Source organism: Coccomyxa subellipsoidea (genome assembly GCF_000258705.1).
Source record: "Coccomyxa subellipsoidea C-169, whole genome shotgun sequence".
Classification (NCBI taxonomy): Eukaryota; Viridiplantae; Chlorophyta; class Trebouxiophyceae; family Coccomyxaceae; genus Coccomyxa; species Coccomyxa subellipsoidea.
The window spans coordinates 479,194-497,475 of NW_005178020.1; the positions used below are offsets into that span (position 1 = coordinate 479,194).

At 54.4% G+C, this 18,282-nt stretch overlaps 1 protein-coding gene across 1 annotated transcript; it reads left to right on the top strand.

Annotated features, from left to right (window-relative positions):
• Positions 1–863: 863 nt before the first annotated feature.
• Positions 864–15,592, top strand: COCSUDRAFT_49237 (hypothetical protein; the record flags this gene model as incomplete). Its single annotated transcript, XM_005643002.1, has 27 exons — positions 864–1,055; positions 1,177–1,299; positions 1,461–1,590; positions 1,806–2,020; positions 2,390–2,524; positions 3,158–3,307; positions 3,682–3,813; positions 4,153–4,395; positions 4,724–4,824; positions 5,110–5,335; positions 5,602–5,802; positions 5,905–6,060; positions 6,535–6,765; positions 7,447–7,614; positions 7,922–8,038; positions 8,334–8,441; positions 8,851–9,079; positions 9,260–9,263; positions 9,326–9,490; positions 9,879–10,026; positions 10,377–10,488; positions 10,750–10,871; positions 11,221–11,452; positions 11,791–11,880; positions 13,703–13,859; positions 14,092–14,230; positions 14,540–15,592. The coding sequence occupies 27 exons, from the start codon at positions 864–866 to the stop codon at positions 14,786–14,788; spliced, it is 4,275 nt and encodes a 1,424-aa protein (XP_005643059.1). The 3' UTR covers positions 14,789–15,592.
• Between the last annotated feature and the right edge of the window lie 2,690 nt (positions 15,593–18,282).

Genomic DNA, 18,282 nt, shown 5'->3' on the forward strand with positions numbered 1-18,282 from the left:
CGTACTGTTCACAAATCTTCTCCCGCGTGACGATGTAGAAACGCTCTCTCAGACTGCGAGAGCAGAAAGCCAGGAAAAATCCTACCTGCTGATTTGGATTCTCACGTCCGTTCTGGACACTAGTGAAGATCGATACGAGCCCAAAACCCCTGAATCTGTAAGTAGGACAGTCCCTGCTAGGATAGCTTCAGCAGTGTTGGTTTCGCAAGGTGCGAGCCGTGCTCCGTCTTATCCTGCAGCCACAAGACTGACGTCTGCATTCATATCTCCACAAGCCATCACAATGCACAAAGCGATCATAGGAGTATTGACATGAATCTCCTTTCGCGACAAACATCCTGTGTGAGCTCTCCGAGACTAGCTTGTACTTGACGTGTCGCCCCGATGCGCCGTCGTAGATGTGACACGCATACCCGCCAAAACATGTCCAGAGCCGTTAGGTGCTATAATTCCTCCGCCGAGTGACTCGAGTAGGCGTGCGTACTGCAAAATTGCAAGCGGAAAAGTGATGCTTTATTGCATCTTCTGACCCGCATCGAACATCCTATCCACAAAACGAATTTTAGTAATCCACATCTTCTTGGATGTTTCAGCACGTGCTGTGATTTCCCAGGCATTTGTGAAAAACCGATGTATCTTGATATCAATGATGCCCTTAGAGGATCGGTTGGCACATCAGAGTACTTGTTGGGCAGATTCAGCACGTGATCCATCTCTGGTATCAGTGGATGCATTCACGGTGGACACATCCTGGACTGTAAGGCAGACTTGTGGATGATCGAATAAAACTGGTCGCAGCATTAAGGGCGGCAGTGGACCTTAACGATACTCGTGGCGGATATGCAGTGCATTTAGTATACAAGATGGAACAGCAAGCACTTCAGCTCTTGAAACGGAAGCTCGATGCTCTGAGCTATATGGAGCCTGTGGACGAGCACAGCGCCCCCCTGGTGCAGAGATTAGTTGACGATCTCGTGCACACGACAGAGAGCTACAGGGGCCTCAAGCAGCAGTCCCTGACGCACCACCACCACATCTCCAGTCTGAATGACAAGGTGTTCCAACATACTGATCACCCTGCGTTACAGCAACTTACATCACGGACGATAGAAGGCAGTCCTATTTTAAATCTCATGGCAGTTCAATATCAGGGTATGTGCTTGCGTCTCTGCTCAGGTTGAGGTGCTGCAGAAGGACTGCAGCAGGCTGGCAGGCGAGAACAACCAGCTTCACCTGCGCCTCATCAAAGAGACCGAGCACTCTGACCGGCGAGAACGCGCGCATTACACACAGCTCAAGGTGCATTCCTCTCTGTCAATCACTTCAACTTTTGTTTTCTGCTCCTTCCACAGCCTGCAAAACTGACAGCCAATTCGTGAAATGGGTGCACAACCTCTTGTGGCTGCGAATGTTAGAAGATCTCCCTGAGGCAAAGCTTTGGCAATTGTGTCTGGGTGCAGGCCTTTGAGGAGCAGATCTCTCAGCTGTCCTTCTGGAAGCAGAGCACCCAGCAGCGGGTCCTGGGCTTGGAGAAGGAGAATGGGGGCCTCAAGCAGCGCCTGCAGCAGTTTCTCACTGAAGATGACAGCGGTGAGTCTTCCTGTTCTTGACGCCATGCTTCATATACTCTTTGCAACTCCTGATGGGAGCCTCCTATCGAGAGGCAGTGCTGCAAAGACTAGGTAGAATGAAAGCGCTTATCATCTGACAAGGTATCTGCAGCCTGTGCTCGGGCCGCTCTGTACCGCTGGTGAGATCTCACAGACATGGATTCAGCGTGTTAAAACAATTTTCTGCATCGGCAGATGACGAGGCGAGAGGCGCCACCAGGCTTCACCTGGAGGCGCCACTGGAGCCGGCAGCTGCCGCGCAGCTGCCGCGGCCGGCGCCCGGCTCCCCGGCCGGCGGCGGCATAGATCTGCTGAAGGCGGCGAACACGCGTGTGGCATCGCTGGAGGCCGCCATGCGCTCGAGGGACGGCCAGCTTGCAGCCGCACAGGCAGAGCTGCAGGCCATGCAGGTAGCAGCCGTGGCCTTTAATGATTTATTGATAACTTCTTTCTGGGCGAGTGGACGTTCTGAAGGATCATTTTAGTCAAACAAAGGCATGAGGCAAACGCTTGCATAGATTTCACACAGCCTTGTGGCTCAGAAAAGCAACTGATCAGCTGACCGATCTGCCCGTCATTCTCTCATATGATAGACTTGCGAGAGCCCAGGAGACCATCATAATAGGAAAGCAGCCCCTAGCAGAGTCGTGTAAACAAGCGCTAGTGGGGAGCATGTTTTCAAACGTTCACCCTGGACCATTAAGATCCAGGCAACACGCACCTCCAGCTGTCCTAGATGGGACCATGCCTGAACAACCAATCCTTTATACTTTGTGCAGGAGGCAGTTGAAAAGAGGGAGGTGGAGATAGTGCGACTGGGCGCGGAGGCCGCCACCATCAGAGACGTGGATGTGACGGCCCTGCAGTATCGCAGCGAGGCCCAGGAGAACCTCATACTTCAGCTCAACGAGCAGGTGTGGCTTTCAGCCTCTTCTACAAGACACTCTTCGCCCCACACAAAATGAGGCTGTACCAGTTTCTGGAGGGCATTGCGATTGTCGGTACTATAAACTAGCAGGAGTGCCTGGCACAATTAGCTGCAGGGCTTTGGCAGCTTCAACACTCCTCTTGGGGCTCTTCAGGCATCCAGAGGACATCTACATGCAATTCAATATTCCAATCATGCTGCACGTTGCAAGTGACAGAGGAGCATATTGTGCAGGTGGAGTTCTTGACAGGGCAGGTTGCAGGCGCTCGCTCAGAGCTGTCCAGGCGCGAAGACGCAACCCATCTCCTGGGAGAGTCCGAGCAGGCCCGCCAAGAAGTAAATCTTCCTGGGTCACATATTTGCACTCCCCTGCATCCATCCACTGCTCAATGCCTACCACACTTTCCACAAATAGAGGCCAGCTATGCTCCTGTGACAGGCCCGTATCGACATGCCTAAAATCGTTACAACCGCTCATACGTAAGCATACGCAAAGGGAACAGCGCCACACAGCCTCATGACAAGCCTGTATGACATCAGCATGCTGGTTGGAACATCAGCGGTGCTGACATCATCAAATTCCAGCAATGCTCACATCAGCGTTAATTCATGTGCACAGCTGGAGGCGCGGCTACGGGAGGCGGTGAGGGACGGGAACGCCCTCGCACGGGAGACAGGAGAATTGAAGGCTGCCCTCAAGCGTGCCCAGGCCCAATCCGGGCTGCCCAGGCGCAATGGCCTGACAAATGGGCGCTCCGCGGGAGACAAGGTCAGCCATTTTTTGTATGTAAAGATCATGATGAGAGGCCCCATAAGACAAATTAATTTTCCAAGAGTTGAGCGGTGCGTGCAGATAGAACTGTGGCTTTCCGTCCGATACCAGTAAACTGACTTTGATTCCAACTACAGCAGCTTGATCATATGGTTCTCCAACAAAGCCACTCCGACCCTGGGGCATCAGGACCCAATTGGGACTCTGGACATCATGAGTAGAAGCACATTCGCGTTATTCTCCTACTTTGGTTTAAGGCACTCACACAGAAACAGTTAAGACATGAGAGACAATGCGCGCGCCAGACTAACTGGTGCTGCATCGCAAGGTGTGTGCTGAGTGGATTGCTGGTTTCGTTTCCCGCTAAACAGGAGAATTTGCCGGAGACAAGCCGAGCGCTGGCGTTGGCGGAGCAGCGGCTGAGTGAGGCGGCCGCGGAGCTGCAGCAGCGCGCCGATGCGCTGGGCCGCCTGGAGGCCGAGCGCGACGAAGGGAACGCGCAGGTGACCTGCCCAACCCACTTCTGCAACTGCATGCTTTTCAGGAACCACTTTTTCTTGCGGTACGGCCCGGATCATGGGACACATCTATTGGCTATAAATTATTGCATTCCAAGAAATATATACAGCCACCGACATGTCCTGTGGAAGTTGGGTTGGGTTGGCTCTCAGAACAGTACTCTCGATAATTTGTCACTTTCAACCCAATAACTGCTGTCAGTCTAAGACTTTAAGAAATAGAGATTACGGAGGGAGACTACCTGCCATTGTGGAGAACTTGATTTTACAACAATTAGGGGTATGCCTGAGCACAGTGAATTGCTATCACTTTCTGCGTTGCAGGTTGAGCGGCTGAAGGAGCGGCTTGGGGAGGTGGAGGGAGCCGTGGCGCAGCTGCGCACCACAGGCGCGGCGGAGGCGGCGGGGGTTCCGTCCCCTACAGTGGCGGCGGGGGGTCCGCCCCGGGCGGCGGCCGCTGAGGTGGCGGAGCTCAGGGAATGCCTTGCCACGGCGCAGGCCGATGCGGCGGCGGCCGCCGCGCAGCGGGAGTCTGTGCAGCACGAAGCCACGCAGCTGCGCAGCCAGGTAAGCGCCTTTTCTCAAGGCGCTTGTGTGGATATGCCACATAAACCAGCTATTGGTACATCGTGTGCACGCCTTTTCCCCCCTGTCAATGCCAACAAAGCCATGCGGGCTGGGTTGTTGCAGCGAAGTGGCCTCCTCCCTACCAGAGGGTCGCATAGCTTTCTCTAGTATCTTTGGTTCCCATGATATGCCTCTTCCATCCTCGCTTTCCCCCAAGGATCACTTATCCCAGAGCAAGGGCGTCCCTGCAGAAGTGACACTTTTGAGGAGTCAAATAGCTGTCAGTGCTGAGATCGCATGCTGATATCGTGTTGGCATGCATGCACAGGTTCAGTTCCTGGAGGATGAGAAGGCAGTGCTTATCGAGGAGGCGGCCGTCAGAGCGCGCAGTGCCGACTCTGCGGAGAACAGCGATACGCTCTTGCTCAGGTGAACTCTCGTTGCTACTGAATTTACCAGCTTGTCCTTTAACAATGTTTCCTTTGCTGTTCATTGCACGCTACAAAAAATGATTTGCCAGGGAGAGTTTCTGCCAAGGGGTTGGGACGTCTCAATCTGCCTAAATCGAGCTCGCGATTGGCACCAGCTCTGCAGCCGCGCTAGCAGAGGTGTTTCAAAACCAAATTACTGAAATTGCAGATTTCCTGCCAAGCCTGGTCGATCTGTGAAGGTGTCTGACTGTACTTGCATGATTGCGTATATTCTGTCGTGTAGGCAGCGGCTCTTGACGGCGGAGGCGGACCGGGACAAGCTGCGGGCGGCGGTGCTGCAGGCGCAGGCGCAGGCCGACGAGCTCATAGCCGCGCTCAAGGGCCTGGCGGCTGACCGTGACGCCGCACGCGCAGCCGCCGCCAATGCACGCTCCGAGGCCGATCGGCTGCAAACGGCGCTCGCCGAGCGGCCGTCGCCGGCCGCCGCGCCAGCGACGCCACCCGCGCAGGTGCTTCCCAATGTCAAAAGGTTTGATTGCCATTGTGCTATACAGAGATGCTTTGAAGGCCAATCACGCTCGTTGCTCATTCCATATATTTAGTTGCTTTTGCAGACGGCAATGACTTGCAGGAAACACTTTTGGGGTCCTTCTTTTTGTAGATTCTGCAAGACATAAAGTTGCATTATACGGCTTATGGATCTGTCATGTGGTGATATCTACAGGCCAAGCGAGCATTGATGGTGGCAACACCAGAGAATTTGCCTTGTGGACAGGCTGTGGAGAGTGGGGACACAGCGCCGGAGGAGAAAGCTACACAGCTAGCAACACCAAACGCATTCCTTAAAAAGCACGCAGACGAAGTAATGGCACAGTCACAGAGATTGCAGGCGCAGTTGCAAGAGCTTGGCACAACACGGGACAACCTCGCTGCTGAGTTGGCGTCCAAGACCGAGGCTGCAGCCGTCTTGGAGCAGGTACTCACTTCTGACAATGGCAGAAGCATTCTGGAATAAGAACTTGATGCGCCTGGGAGTACGTCAATGCAGAGTAATGACAGAGTAGTGCTCGGCATGTAGGAGGTTGCAGCTGCCCAGGAGCGGGCAGAGGAGGCAACGCAGCGGGCTGCCCAGGCGGAGGCAGCTTCCGCCGCAGCTGCCGGGCAGCTGCAGTCGGCTCGGCAAGCGCTGGCGCTCGCCGAGCAGAAGAGGGACGCAGCGCTGCAGACCTCGCAGGTGGCCCATCCTCCCTGCCTGAGTGCGCTGCCTTCATATAAACAATGGACACTTCCTGTGAAAGGTGCTGACATCACTGGTGGTGCCAACAAGCAGCAAAAGTAAAAGTAGAGCCTGACACTCACGCGACTGAGCAAAATTCAGGAATCAGAAATGAGCAAGGTGGCCAAAGAAAAAGTATAAGAATCCATGTTTATATACACTGCTTGCCCTTAAGAATGGTTCACTTGCCATCCCTTAGACAAGATTCCAAGCGGGCTGCCCCCCCTGTATGCCTCCAAGGGATGGCTCAGTGCCAATCCTTGGGCATAGTTGCAGCCTGACTTGCGGGCTTTCTTTGGACCGTACTGTCAGACGCCCAATAAATGTCTCCACAGTGTGCCTCTCACCAGTCGCCATTCAGTTGACATGGCTACATGTACCCCCAAGATGTCCTCATTTCACAGGATTGAAACCTTTCATCCTGGTTTACAGACGCTCGAGGCGGACAATCGCGAGTTGAGGGACGAGCTGCACGCAGTGTCGGACGACCTTGAAGCGCTCGTGCGCGAGAACCAGGTCATCGGCGGGCAGGCCATATCGGCCGCCACTGAGCGCGACGCCTGGCGCGAGGAGGCCGGGGCCGCCGGCACGCGCGCAGCCGCCGCCGAGGCCGCCGCCCGCGCCGCCGACGCTGAAACCGTGCGTCTGCGCAAGACATACGAGGTGCGCACATCACACCCATAAACCCGGATCTCCAGGATTCGTTTGTGATCATATCCTGTAATTTTATTATTCACCCCGCGCGCGGCCGCCGCCGAGGCTGCCGCCCAGGCCGCTGACGCTGAGACCGAGCGTCTGCGGAAGACATACGCTGTGCGCATATCACAAACTTAAAAGCAGATTCTCCAGGATTCATTTGTGATCGTATCGTGTAATTTTATTAAATCACCCCGCGCGCAGCCGCCGCCGAGGCTGCCGCCCGGGCCGCCGACGCTGAGACCGAGCGGCTGCGCAAGACCTATGAGGTGCCCTGAAATTCCCTCAAGCACAGTGCAAAATGACAAGTGAGACGGGGATTGAGGGCAAGCACACGAGCCTCTCTTGCACCAATTCTAGGTCATAGCGCAGAGTCAAAGAAGATTGGTGAGAAGGACTTACAGCGGGACTTGCTGTAGATACTTGCCCTGTCAGAAGGGTGCATCAGCCGGCTGAAAACTGCTTGGAGTATTTCTTGTGGTGGTTGGGGGATTGGGCTGCTCGCTCACCAGGATGATATATCTCATGATTAACATATTGGATAGGATGCGCGCCAAGCAAATAGCCGTTCGGTCTGCTCCCAGACTTGCAAAGCCTGGCCAATTGATACTCTGCTTGTGTCTCATGGGGATTTGGGGGCCTGTTCAGGCGCTGGCTGCGGAACTGCGGGGGGCGCAGGGCAGTGCGGGCGCGCTGGGCAGGAAGCTGGCTGCCCGGGATGGGCACGCTGCCGGACAGGCCGCTGAGCTGGCCGCCATGCGCGAAGCCCACTCCAAGGCTCAGGCCCAACTCAACCAGACCGCTCTCGACGTCCAGGTGACCACTGCTCTTCTTAAAATGGGCACAATAGATGCACAAGTGCAGCCATGCATGTGTCTTGTCCCAGTCTTGGCAGTGTTCTGAAGTCACCTACGTTGCAGCGCTGTAGCAAGCCAAAGCATCTCAGTGGGCAGATGATCTAGAACTTCTCCAAATAAGTAAAGGCAACTGAGTTCGTTCCTGTATTATTGGTGTCAAGTGCATGCATGAGCTATAAAGGTGTGAAATTTCTATATTCATTAACATGAAAAGTTACAATATTCGAGAATTTGGAGGCCTGATCTGGCGCTGCGCGTGAGGGCAGGCGTGGGAGCGCCAGGTGGCGGAGCTCAGCCGCCAAGTCAGCAGGGCGGCAGCTGACAAGGACGATGCCGAACGCGAGCGCCAGTCGCTGCTCGACGCCCTTCGCAACTCCGAACAGGTTCTTTTCTTCTCGTTTGCCATTAACAATCTTTCAGAAGATCATGATCTGCATTGTACTGCATAGCTTTGAATTAGCACGGAGAACACCTCACTCCATGCACTTTGTGTGAGGCCGAGAGCATGGTAGAGCATGCAGCTTGTTCTGGTATATGCCCCGGAGCCCAATCCAAGGGTATATTGCTGCTTTGTTTACGTCTCCAAAGAGAAGCGAGTCACGCAGACAAGCTCCAAACTTCTTAATGATCCTTAGGAATCGAAACATTTCATGTCTGATAATGTTATTTTGGTCTCAGGCGCGGTTTGAGGTGGAGAGGCAGCGGGAGGGCGCTCAGCGGCAGATGGCGGCGATGGAGGGGACGCTGCGGGAGACCGGGGCGCGCTGTGAGGAAGCTGAGGCGCAGGTGTTCCACATTACTCAGATTTCCAGTAAATCACGCACTAAGACCTTGACCTGAGAAAATGGGGATCTGCATGTTCTTTACGGCAGGCCTTGGAGCACTGATGGTTCCAAGTGTAGGGGAGTTTTGAATGCCCAGCATGTGCAACAGCCTTTATTCGCAGCTTCAGCTTGCTCATTCCGGCAGAAGACAGTGTGGGATAATACAAGTGAAAACACAGGAACGTGCGTCTCACTAGGGAGTTTTGAAGAGGGAATGGGGATTTTCATGAAATGCGAAACAGTACTACTGGGCTGCAGACATTTGTAGGCCCTGCAGATGTGGCTGCAGATGCCCTACGTGTATGCCCTATGGCCTCTGGCTTTGAGATTGTCGACCTGTCAAAATAATAGTGGAATTTGTCGAGGCGCAGGCGGAGGGGCTGCGGCGGCAGCTGGCGCTGGAGGGAACGCGCGTGGCAGACCTGGAAACGCTGCTCACCCGACTGCGCGCCAGCCACTTTGCTGCCCACAACGCTGCCCGCCTGCCCGGACCCCTGCCGGGCGGGCCGCCCGGACCCGACCCTGCCGCCTTCTCCAGGCACACCCCACAGATCTCTCTCTTTCACCATCCATTGAGATATATCTGCTCTGGATTCTCTTGTATCCACTGGAACCACTATTAGGTTCACAGCCATCTCCGCAGAACCCATCATTGGGGGCCCAAATGCAGCTTTGTGGGTGCGGTGCTGAAAAGCATATTGAAGAACTGCGCGAGGGTGCAACGCCGCAAAGAAGCACTGAAGGGTCCACATCAAGTATTGGTGCCATGTTGCGGTGCAGGCTGGTGGGCACATTATTGTTGTCTTGCCATTTCGAATTTGGAGTTGATCCTTCTCATGTGTGCAGGCTGGCGGAGAGGGCCGCAGCGCTGGAGGCGAGGCTGGCGACCGCAGAGGCCGAGGCTGACAGCGCGCGCGAATCGCTGCGGCAGACGCGCGTCGACAACGCCACTCTGCAATCCGCTCTGCAAGCAGCCCGCGCCGAACGCAACGCCCTCAATGCCGCCATCCGGTCAGTCCTTGCTGCTCACTTGTCTCAGATCATTGACATGTTGTAGGCACAACTCACTGCTCTTCCGCTCGCCTGTCTACTTGCTCAGCAATTGTGCCAAGGGCTTTCGTCTTGGAATTGTGGTGTATCTTGTAGTCTATCCCGTATGGGTGACTTGCCAGTACCTCAGTAAGGCTAGCTAGCAGCTTCTGCAACAACACAAAATCCCCACACCATGCATTGTACAGATGGCGGCGGGCGATATGCGATTGGACGGTTGCAAATAGATAACTCGTTGCAAGCTCTGATACCGCGTATACAGAGCTTCAGGCGGTGCCGAGAGTGTCAGATCAATGCGTGCCCCACTGCATGTGCACATGTGAGCGACAACATCCTGGCACTCGTGCAGGGCGGCCAACTCGGGGGACGCGGCCGCGCAGAACTGGGCGTTCGGCAACGTGGATGCGAGTGCAGGGGCGGCTGCGCTGGCGGCAGCGCGAGCTGACCTGGCGGCCTCGCAAGAGGAGAACGGGCGCCTGCTGGACCTCGTCAGCAAGGTGACTCACCCATCTTATACTTTTTCACTCCACTGATTTGACTACAGCGATGCAGCCCTTTCTTCTTGTTCTGATGCTCGCTCGCTCTTGAGTTTGTGCATCCTTTCTCTACATCCACCGGTTTTCGGGTAAGCAGCAAAGCAGGGAATTTTGCACTTCTTCTGGTGAGCCTGGTCCAAAAAGAACATTACCGTTCTTGTCCGTGTAAGTTCTCCAGGATGCTCTTCACAAGCATCCTGAGGGAGTGGTCTTAATCTGAGGATACCAGCAATTTTGAGTCTCATACCCCTTATGTTGGGGAGCGGTGTATGTTAAAGCCAGACTGACAGATCCGTGCATAATTCACGCAGGTTGATGCGGAGAGGGCTGCGCTGGAGAAAGCAAACGCAGTGCTGAGGGCAGGACGCCAGCCGCCCCGGCCGCCGCAGTCACCCTCGGAGTCTTCATCATTCGCCTGCTCAGGTGCGTACACTTGCATCCCGCACACTTGCATCCCGCAGCCGGGCACAAGCAAACAGATATACTGAATGCTCCAACCACATGCTGCACAGCTGCAGCAGTTGATTTGCCCAAAGGAGACCGCCTGACTGATGTCAGTCAGGATGTCGACGATAGGTGAGACGCCTGAACATACAGTGTTTTAAGCAGGAAGGAGCAAATGATTGTGGCGGTCAGATGTTTGTGGGCATGGCAGATGGCATGATGGAATATGCGATTATGCAGGCAGTGCGGCAGGCACGGCGTTCAGGGGCGCCCCCACCGACGCTGACGTGGAGGCCGCCAGGCTGGCGCTTGAGCTGGCGCACGAACGAGCGCAGCGCGAAAAAGCCGAGCGCGATTTCGAGGTGAGCTCCTCTGTCCTGTTCATCTTTTCTTGTCTCTTAAGTTGAATGCAGCAAGTCACGCCAGATGCGTTCCAAGGTTAGCAGGATACCACCTGGACACCTTCGGAGGTCACCTCAGGCCATGTAGAATTAGTTGTTGAGAGGGTGATCAGTTCAAGGGCTAAAGCAGCGGTAATGCAGCAGCTTGTCAGTTGAATCTGCGGCATGTACACAGTCAGGGGATTCTAAATGATGCGGAGTCCCTTGGCAGTATCAGGACTGAAGTGTGTAAGATTCGCAGACAGTTGAGCCAGACAAAGTAGGTTACAAATTCAAGTGACATCCAACGACCAATCACTTCCCGCTGCAGGAGCTGCTGGAGGGCATGCAAGGCGGTGCCACAACAGGCCGCAGCGGCGCCACATCAGCGCCGAGGATCACCATGTCAGCATCGCCGGGGTCCACGTCAGCGGAAGAGCAGCGGCGGCGGCTGACCCAGCTGCAGGCGGCGGTGCGCAATCTGGAGGCCGACAACAAGCGGCTGCGCGAGGGGCTGTCGACATCTTCGCGCCCGGTCACCGATTCGGCCCTCACGTCCAACGGTGCGCTATTTTTCGTCATTTTTCTGTTTTGCACAGCACGGACTCGTGTGCTGTGGAAGAATGCCAGCGTGCCTGCTCAGGCCCTCCTGTGGACATGGGGACCTTTGCGCTTGAAAGAGCTTGACACTCGACATTTCATCGACATTCCACATCAAATAGATAATAGGCTTGTTTCCTTCCCGATCAAATCATGCAGTTAGTATAGGATTCATTCAATTCCTCTTGCATGTTCACATGCAAGGCAGCATCTCTGACGCTCTACCTGGATGTCTGCATTTCTCTTTGTTGGGTAGTGCTGGCAAGTGTCTGATGTATTACATCGTATCCGGAATCTGCAGGAGACAGCGGCGCGACATGGCGGCGGCAGAGCCGCAGCAGCGGCCCGACAGGCGCGCTGGCCGCCTACGTGGCAGAACTGAGCGAGCCCAGTTCCTCGAGGTCCTCTCTGGGGTCGCGCTCTTCCACTTCCTCTGCTCGCTTCTCGCCCATGACAACACCGCGCTACACTCACTGAGTGGCGGCAATGACTACGGATGACTCATGACGTGCTCTTTGCACATGTGCCATTCCGTGCCTGAGACTGTTGGAAGAATTTTCGGAGTGCTCGCACTTTTGGTACGCATCTGTGCTGAGATTTTTTACTGCGATCTTCGTGGATTTGCTCATGACAACGTCCCAATACACCCAATTAGCGGTGATGGTGATTCATGACCATGCTCTATTAATATTGATGTCTCACTGAGAATGCGCTGCAAGTGTAGGGGGTTTTAGTCCTTGGTGTACACCAACAGTTATGTGTGTGAGCTGAGGTACAGTCTAGGCTGCAACATGACAAGTTTGTGACAAGGGATGTTGCTGTTGTGTCTCTTGTTGGTCTCCACGGTCTCCACTGACGTCATGTAGATTTCACTGGCAAGGAATATCACGGAGAGTTTGCCCATCGTGTGCGCGGCCCCAAACAGTTAAGGGTGCTGAGTTGCCGGTTGCGCTGGTCCTCAGGCTTGATCCATGTAATGCAATTGCAGCAATGTTGATATCAGAGCTCCTTGATGTTCGCGTACATCCCTTGTTACGATGTATTTTGAGTATGAAGATATTTATAACAACACCCTGTTTTGCAAGTTGGTTCCAGTTGCATCCGATTGAATTTTCATCTCCGAATAGACTCTGTACACTGTACAGACCACTTGATATCGCTGAAGGCTTGTGAACAAGGACATTCAACAAGGCCATATGTCAGGATATGATCCAGATTCCATGCCTTCCGAGAAGGCAAGTGACAAGGAAGTCCCGGAACAACCGAACGACATGTTTTATGACCCTGCCCTTCATTACCGAGACAATGGGCTGCAGGTGGTAAGCACATACGAACAGATACTCACTGAACATTCTCGTTCTAGATCTTGTCGCATCGAATGCAGCCAGCAAAACTTCCTTCTTCTGCCTAGCTTTTCCTTGAGGTGTAGGGCTTCTGTTCCCCCCAATTTCTAAACCCTGGCAAGGGAAAGAAACATCGAAACGACGGATATCTCCGAGTCTCGAGGAAGCTGCCTCGGGAATGCTCAGCTCAGAAACTGTGTGGATCCCAAAGCCCATCCTTTTTAGCACAATGACAGGCTAGCGGCCTTCCGCTGCCTGCAGGGAGGCAGCCTTGATCGGGGTGTGACGCTTGGCGTTCTCACAGGGCGCTATACCTGGAAACGCGTCGGCAAAATTTCAAGTCATTTGATCAAAGTAGCCTACAGAGGCCACACCGTTGTCATAAGCAATGCCGCGGGTCAAAATACCAAGGGCTGGACGAGCACTCAAAGTCCTCTGGCACGGTGAGGGGCCAGAACGTTTCTGCTGCAAATCAGCCCAGATGCCCCCTCTATGCAGACCTTTTGGCTTCAAGGAAGCTGCAAAACTCTTGTTGAATTATGTGAGACTCTCATGGGGCAGACTTGCGCTGGCGTGGGTGTCCGTTGTAGCGCTCAGAGCTCACATTAATATTGTGAAATTGTGCATATAACACACAATTCGTTGGCAGAAATTCCTTGTGGTTACGCTACTTTCTTACGCATATGCAGGGCCAGTAGGCAACCCACATGCTCCAGCAAAGACAATTGCCTTCCGCAAATTGACCACAACACATGGTGAGGCCTGTACCTGAGTGCAGCGTTGAACGCTATATTGCAAATTTGGAAATGCACTTTTTATGTCACTCAAGGCGATCTGGATGACAATGATCCATACGGTCTGTTTGTGCAGGGACGTTGGCACAGCAGAAGGTTGGCGGCAGTGGATCCCAGCTGAATGACTGCCGCAATCGCAAGTCTCCTGTCAGCAGCAGCGGTGCAGTGCGCGCCTTCTCCACAGACCGCATCCCCACCTTTGCGGCTGCCCCCTACCTCAAGCTCATTAAGAGGTGTGCATATTACCCAGCCATTTTCTCGTCGCACATGTCGAGAGTACACTGGGCCACCATTCCCTGTGGTACGTGCTCAATAAAATTGACAGGCATGACTCTTCCTGTATTACTGTATAGAGTATTGAATAAGCCCTGGCCTTGATTTGTTTGAGCAATAACACATGCTGCCTGGACATTGGGGAAGGGAGACTCACATGGATATCTGAGCTTGTTACCGATTTGGTAACAGGCAGCTGCAAGTGGAAAGTGGAACTGTGGCACCCGCGCTGCCGTCCCCGAGCATGCCCTCGCCATCTTTTGCGGCCAGGCCAGTGTGGGAGGGGCGCAGCATTGCAGACACAGAGACCTCACCGCAGAGCAGACGGCAGGTTGGTACCTGCACTGCCCCTTTTTCTGCTGCCTACTCTCTGACTGTGTGTTGCTGGGCAATCAAGTAGGGATTAGATGGAAGCTATGGGATGTCGGAAATGTCTACTTGTTCTTACGTTGATGTCATCTCTGACCCCCCTCATTCCCTGCTATTTCGGTTCTTCAAAGAGATGTGTATGAAGCACTATGACAGGGCCATTTCGTGCCTGGCTCTCACCTTCATCCCCCGAGTTGTGACTAACCTGAGCTGGCTCGCTTTTGCCTGCTGTCAAATTTATTGAAGGGACATTTGTGTGTTGCATGCGCAGGCAGCAGTCAGGGCGAAGCTGGCGCGCACGCCGCTGTACGCCTACTCGCAGCTGGAGAGCAGCCGGGGAGTGCAGAAGCACAGCACGCGCCCGCTCTCATCAGCCTCAAGCGAGCCGGGCAAGGTCGGCGCCAAGGAGAATGAGGCTCTGAAATGGTTTGGCCGCCTGGATTGCAGCCGTGGCAAGTCAGGCCGCCGGCTGTCCCTGCCAGCGCCTGTGAAGCCAAGGGGAGTGCGCAAGTCCATGTGAGAAAGGATCTAGGACGATGGACCAGCACTCAGCAGGCAGCCAGATGGGCCCGGGTCTATCACCCTCTGGAAGCATGTCTTGGCAGCAAGAAAAGATCTCAAGAATGCGACAGTGGGCTTTAGAAGGAAGCTTTGCCAGCTGTTGTATCAGGAAAAACGGGGCATCAGGAAGGGGATTTTGGATCCTACGCTGTGTCAAATGGCAGTCTGAAGGAAACTGTGTTTTGTCGGTCGGTTAGGCTTAGGTGAAATGCAAAGTAGGGGAGTGGAGGGCCGCAAAGGGCGGATGTACCAAGATGTAGTGCTAGCTGGAGCGGAGGGAGAATAATATGTAGAGTAGGATTGCTTTGGCCCAGAGACATGTGAACATTTTGTGTTCCCAAGATGGCTTGCGGGTATCCTAATCCTTCAATATGGCAGAGAAGCCTTGCTGATGTGCCCCTACGAAGGCGAGTGATTGGCGCAGATGCGAGATTGCTCTGGACCTGTACATATGCTGTGGCAAGGGAGGATTGTGCTGCTTTGTAGACAATTCGAATTCGATCTTCATGACATTAAGAATCCCGCTTGATGCTGAGTTGCTGCAATGCTCAAGAGGGCAAGCACCGGATCCTGCCCATGATGTTGCACACTTTAATTTGCCATGTTAGCCATGGATCTATGTATGTTCTTTGCCTGCAATCGCATCGATTTCACACTGTCCAGGTATCTTTGGAAGCCAAGGTTGTCAGAGAATATCGTATGCTGACATCCAGGCAGGATCCTGCAACCACCTTTCAAATCTTGATGTGAAGAGAAGACCTGCAGCTGAAGGAGATAATGTGATGAGTTGCTAACCGCAAATCTCACTCCTTCGTACAAGGCATAGCCCCATTCTGGATGAGTGAATGACACAAAGAATATCGGGCTGCCTCAAAAACTTGGCTTATGAGGGCTGATCAAGGCAGTCTTCGTCTAGAACAACACATCCCCTGCAATCCTACCTCTTGGGCTGGTTTGAAAAGTTGCTTACAAGACTGGCACACCGCACTGCTACATCATCTGCAAATTGGACAGTCGAGTGTCTAGGCGTTGAAGCGGCGCAGCCGTCGCTGCCGTATCTCCTCTGCTTCTGATGGCTCCTCGCCATTGCTTGGATCTGCATCTGGCGTGTCCAACCTCCCGCTTGCAGACCCGTTCAGTGTGTCAGCTGATGCTGACGACGCGCTGGATGCGGCCTTCTGCTGCTGCTTGCTCTCGGCCTCTGCACTGCTTGACCCCTGCCAGAGTCACACACAAGGATTAGCACATAAGCACCTGAGCACAAACATTGCCTACCTAAATACTTTTTCTTAGCCTGGATTTCTGTCGAAGACCCAATCTTCAGTGCCCAGTCCAGGGCAGCATTCTGCACCCCCACAGGTGAACAACAGCCATGTTCACAATCGGCACTTGAGGTGCCTACAGGGGGACGCGGTTGCAAGATTTGAAATGCTCACAAACACTCTACTGCAACGCCCAGCCAGACAAAGTCATCGAAGTTAGCATCCTGCAACGATAGGACCATAGACGCTGAAACATGAACTAGGGGCATCACCGCAGCGCCGTTCTGCTGGGGAAGAGACGGCGCCAGGCCATCTGCAGAGCTGGAGGGCCCGGGGGCGGCAGCCGCCGCCGCCACGGCCGGCCGGCGCGCGTTCCCTCCACCGGCACCGTTGAGCGGCGTTGTCACGGCCGGCGGCGCGGCTGCGGCTGCGCCTGCTGCGGAGGAGCCCTGCTGCTCCATGTGCGCGTGCAGGCGCTCGATCTGCGCCTGCACCAGGTCCCGCTGCTGCATCAGCACCTGCGCGCCATGCAATTGGGGCTCAGACTTACTTCGGCACTATTGCATTCACCTTCACAAGGCCTGTTGCTGGTCCTGGATCAGTAAGAGAACAATCACAATCAACTGACCCATATTCAACAACAGGTCTGGCATGTTTGCTCGCGGTTCCAGGGCAGTGTTATGCCTCTACCATGCTCTTCATAACACGGCGCTGCGTGCATTAAGAGCATAAGAACGGGAAAATCTTGCCGACCGACCAGCTACAAACATGCCAAGTCTGGCAGCTCAATATAGCTTTGGGGATGTTCATCAGCGAGTAGCAGGGCACGGCACCTGCTCCATGGTCTCCACAGATGCCTGCGCGCCGCCGCGCTGCAACACGGCGGCAGCCGCGGCGGCCGCCGCATTGCCGGCCGCCACAGCCGTCGCCTCCTGGCTCATCGGCGTGCTGCCCACGCCCCCTGGTGGCCCGCCCGGGTGCATGCCTGCCCAAAAAATACAGTCAGATTCTCAGCCAGTCCCTGGCATACTTGACATTTTGTGTTGACTGCACTTGACTTGAACAGAGGACCTGCAACTAAAATTCTGATCAGGGTTTACAAGTGTCTTTGCGTCCACTTTCTTTATTCCTGCTGCTTCTCACAGCATAATCTTTCCTGAGGGGCCTTGCACGTCCAGCAACAGAAGAAATGAAAGAAGATGAAATATATATTTTCCTGTTGCGGCCTTACTTATGTACAGCAGTCACGCTACTAGGCAGGCCGGCTGCAAACAAACTGGAAGAATCTGCGCGCACCCATGGGCAGGATGGAGGGAGGCAGCATCATGGCGGAGTATGGGGATGACATTACGGCGGCGGCCGCGGCGGCTGCGGCGGCGGCTTGGTGCGCCTGCTGCTCGGGCGTGGAATTAGGTGCGCTCTGCATCAGCGCCTGGATCGCCGGCGGCAGCACCATCGGCAGAATCGGCAGCGCCAGCCCCTGCATGCATGCACAAGTCTTTTAGTCATTCTCCAGCGACGCATGTTGGGGGCAATATACTTTCGGGTTTCTCAACTGTTGTTGAACTATAATTTGATCACTCCCCACCAATTGCCCAGTGACGCCTTTATGGTGCTTCCAAGACAGCTTCCTGTGAATGGCCTTCCTTTGCATGGGGGAGAGACAGGCCTCCCTAAAGATCCTACACCCTTTTCAGATCAAGTGCAACTATGGGCTTCAAAATAATCCCAGCAATCCTGCTGTCAGCGACAGAAGAGCTGCAAGACCAGCCCAAGCTCAGAGACCACCTATTTCTGTGATAAGTGCGGGGTGGCGCATCGCAGGAGCTATGATGCACAAGCTCACCTGGCTGCCGGCGGGCATGAATGAGTCGGGCGCCTGCTGCCCGGCGTACTGCATGTGGCCCGGCACGAAGAGCGCCATCGAGGTGGCGGGCGCCCACTGCGGCAGGTTCCACACGTACCCGTAGTTACCGCCAGGGTACGCGATCGGATACGCCTGCGCCTGCATCGGCTGCGGCATCGCCTGGCCCACACCTGTGCGCCAGAGAAGAAATTATACTCAGTCCTATAAGCTGTCGTTATCCATATTGCCAGCAATCCGTTATGGCTCCAAGTAAGTCGTTCACACTGCTTAGCTGCTTCATGTCACTATTGATCTGTCAAATGCAACTGTGCAAAAATATTTCTT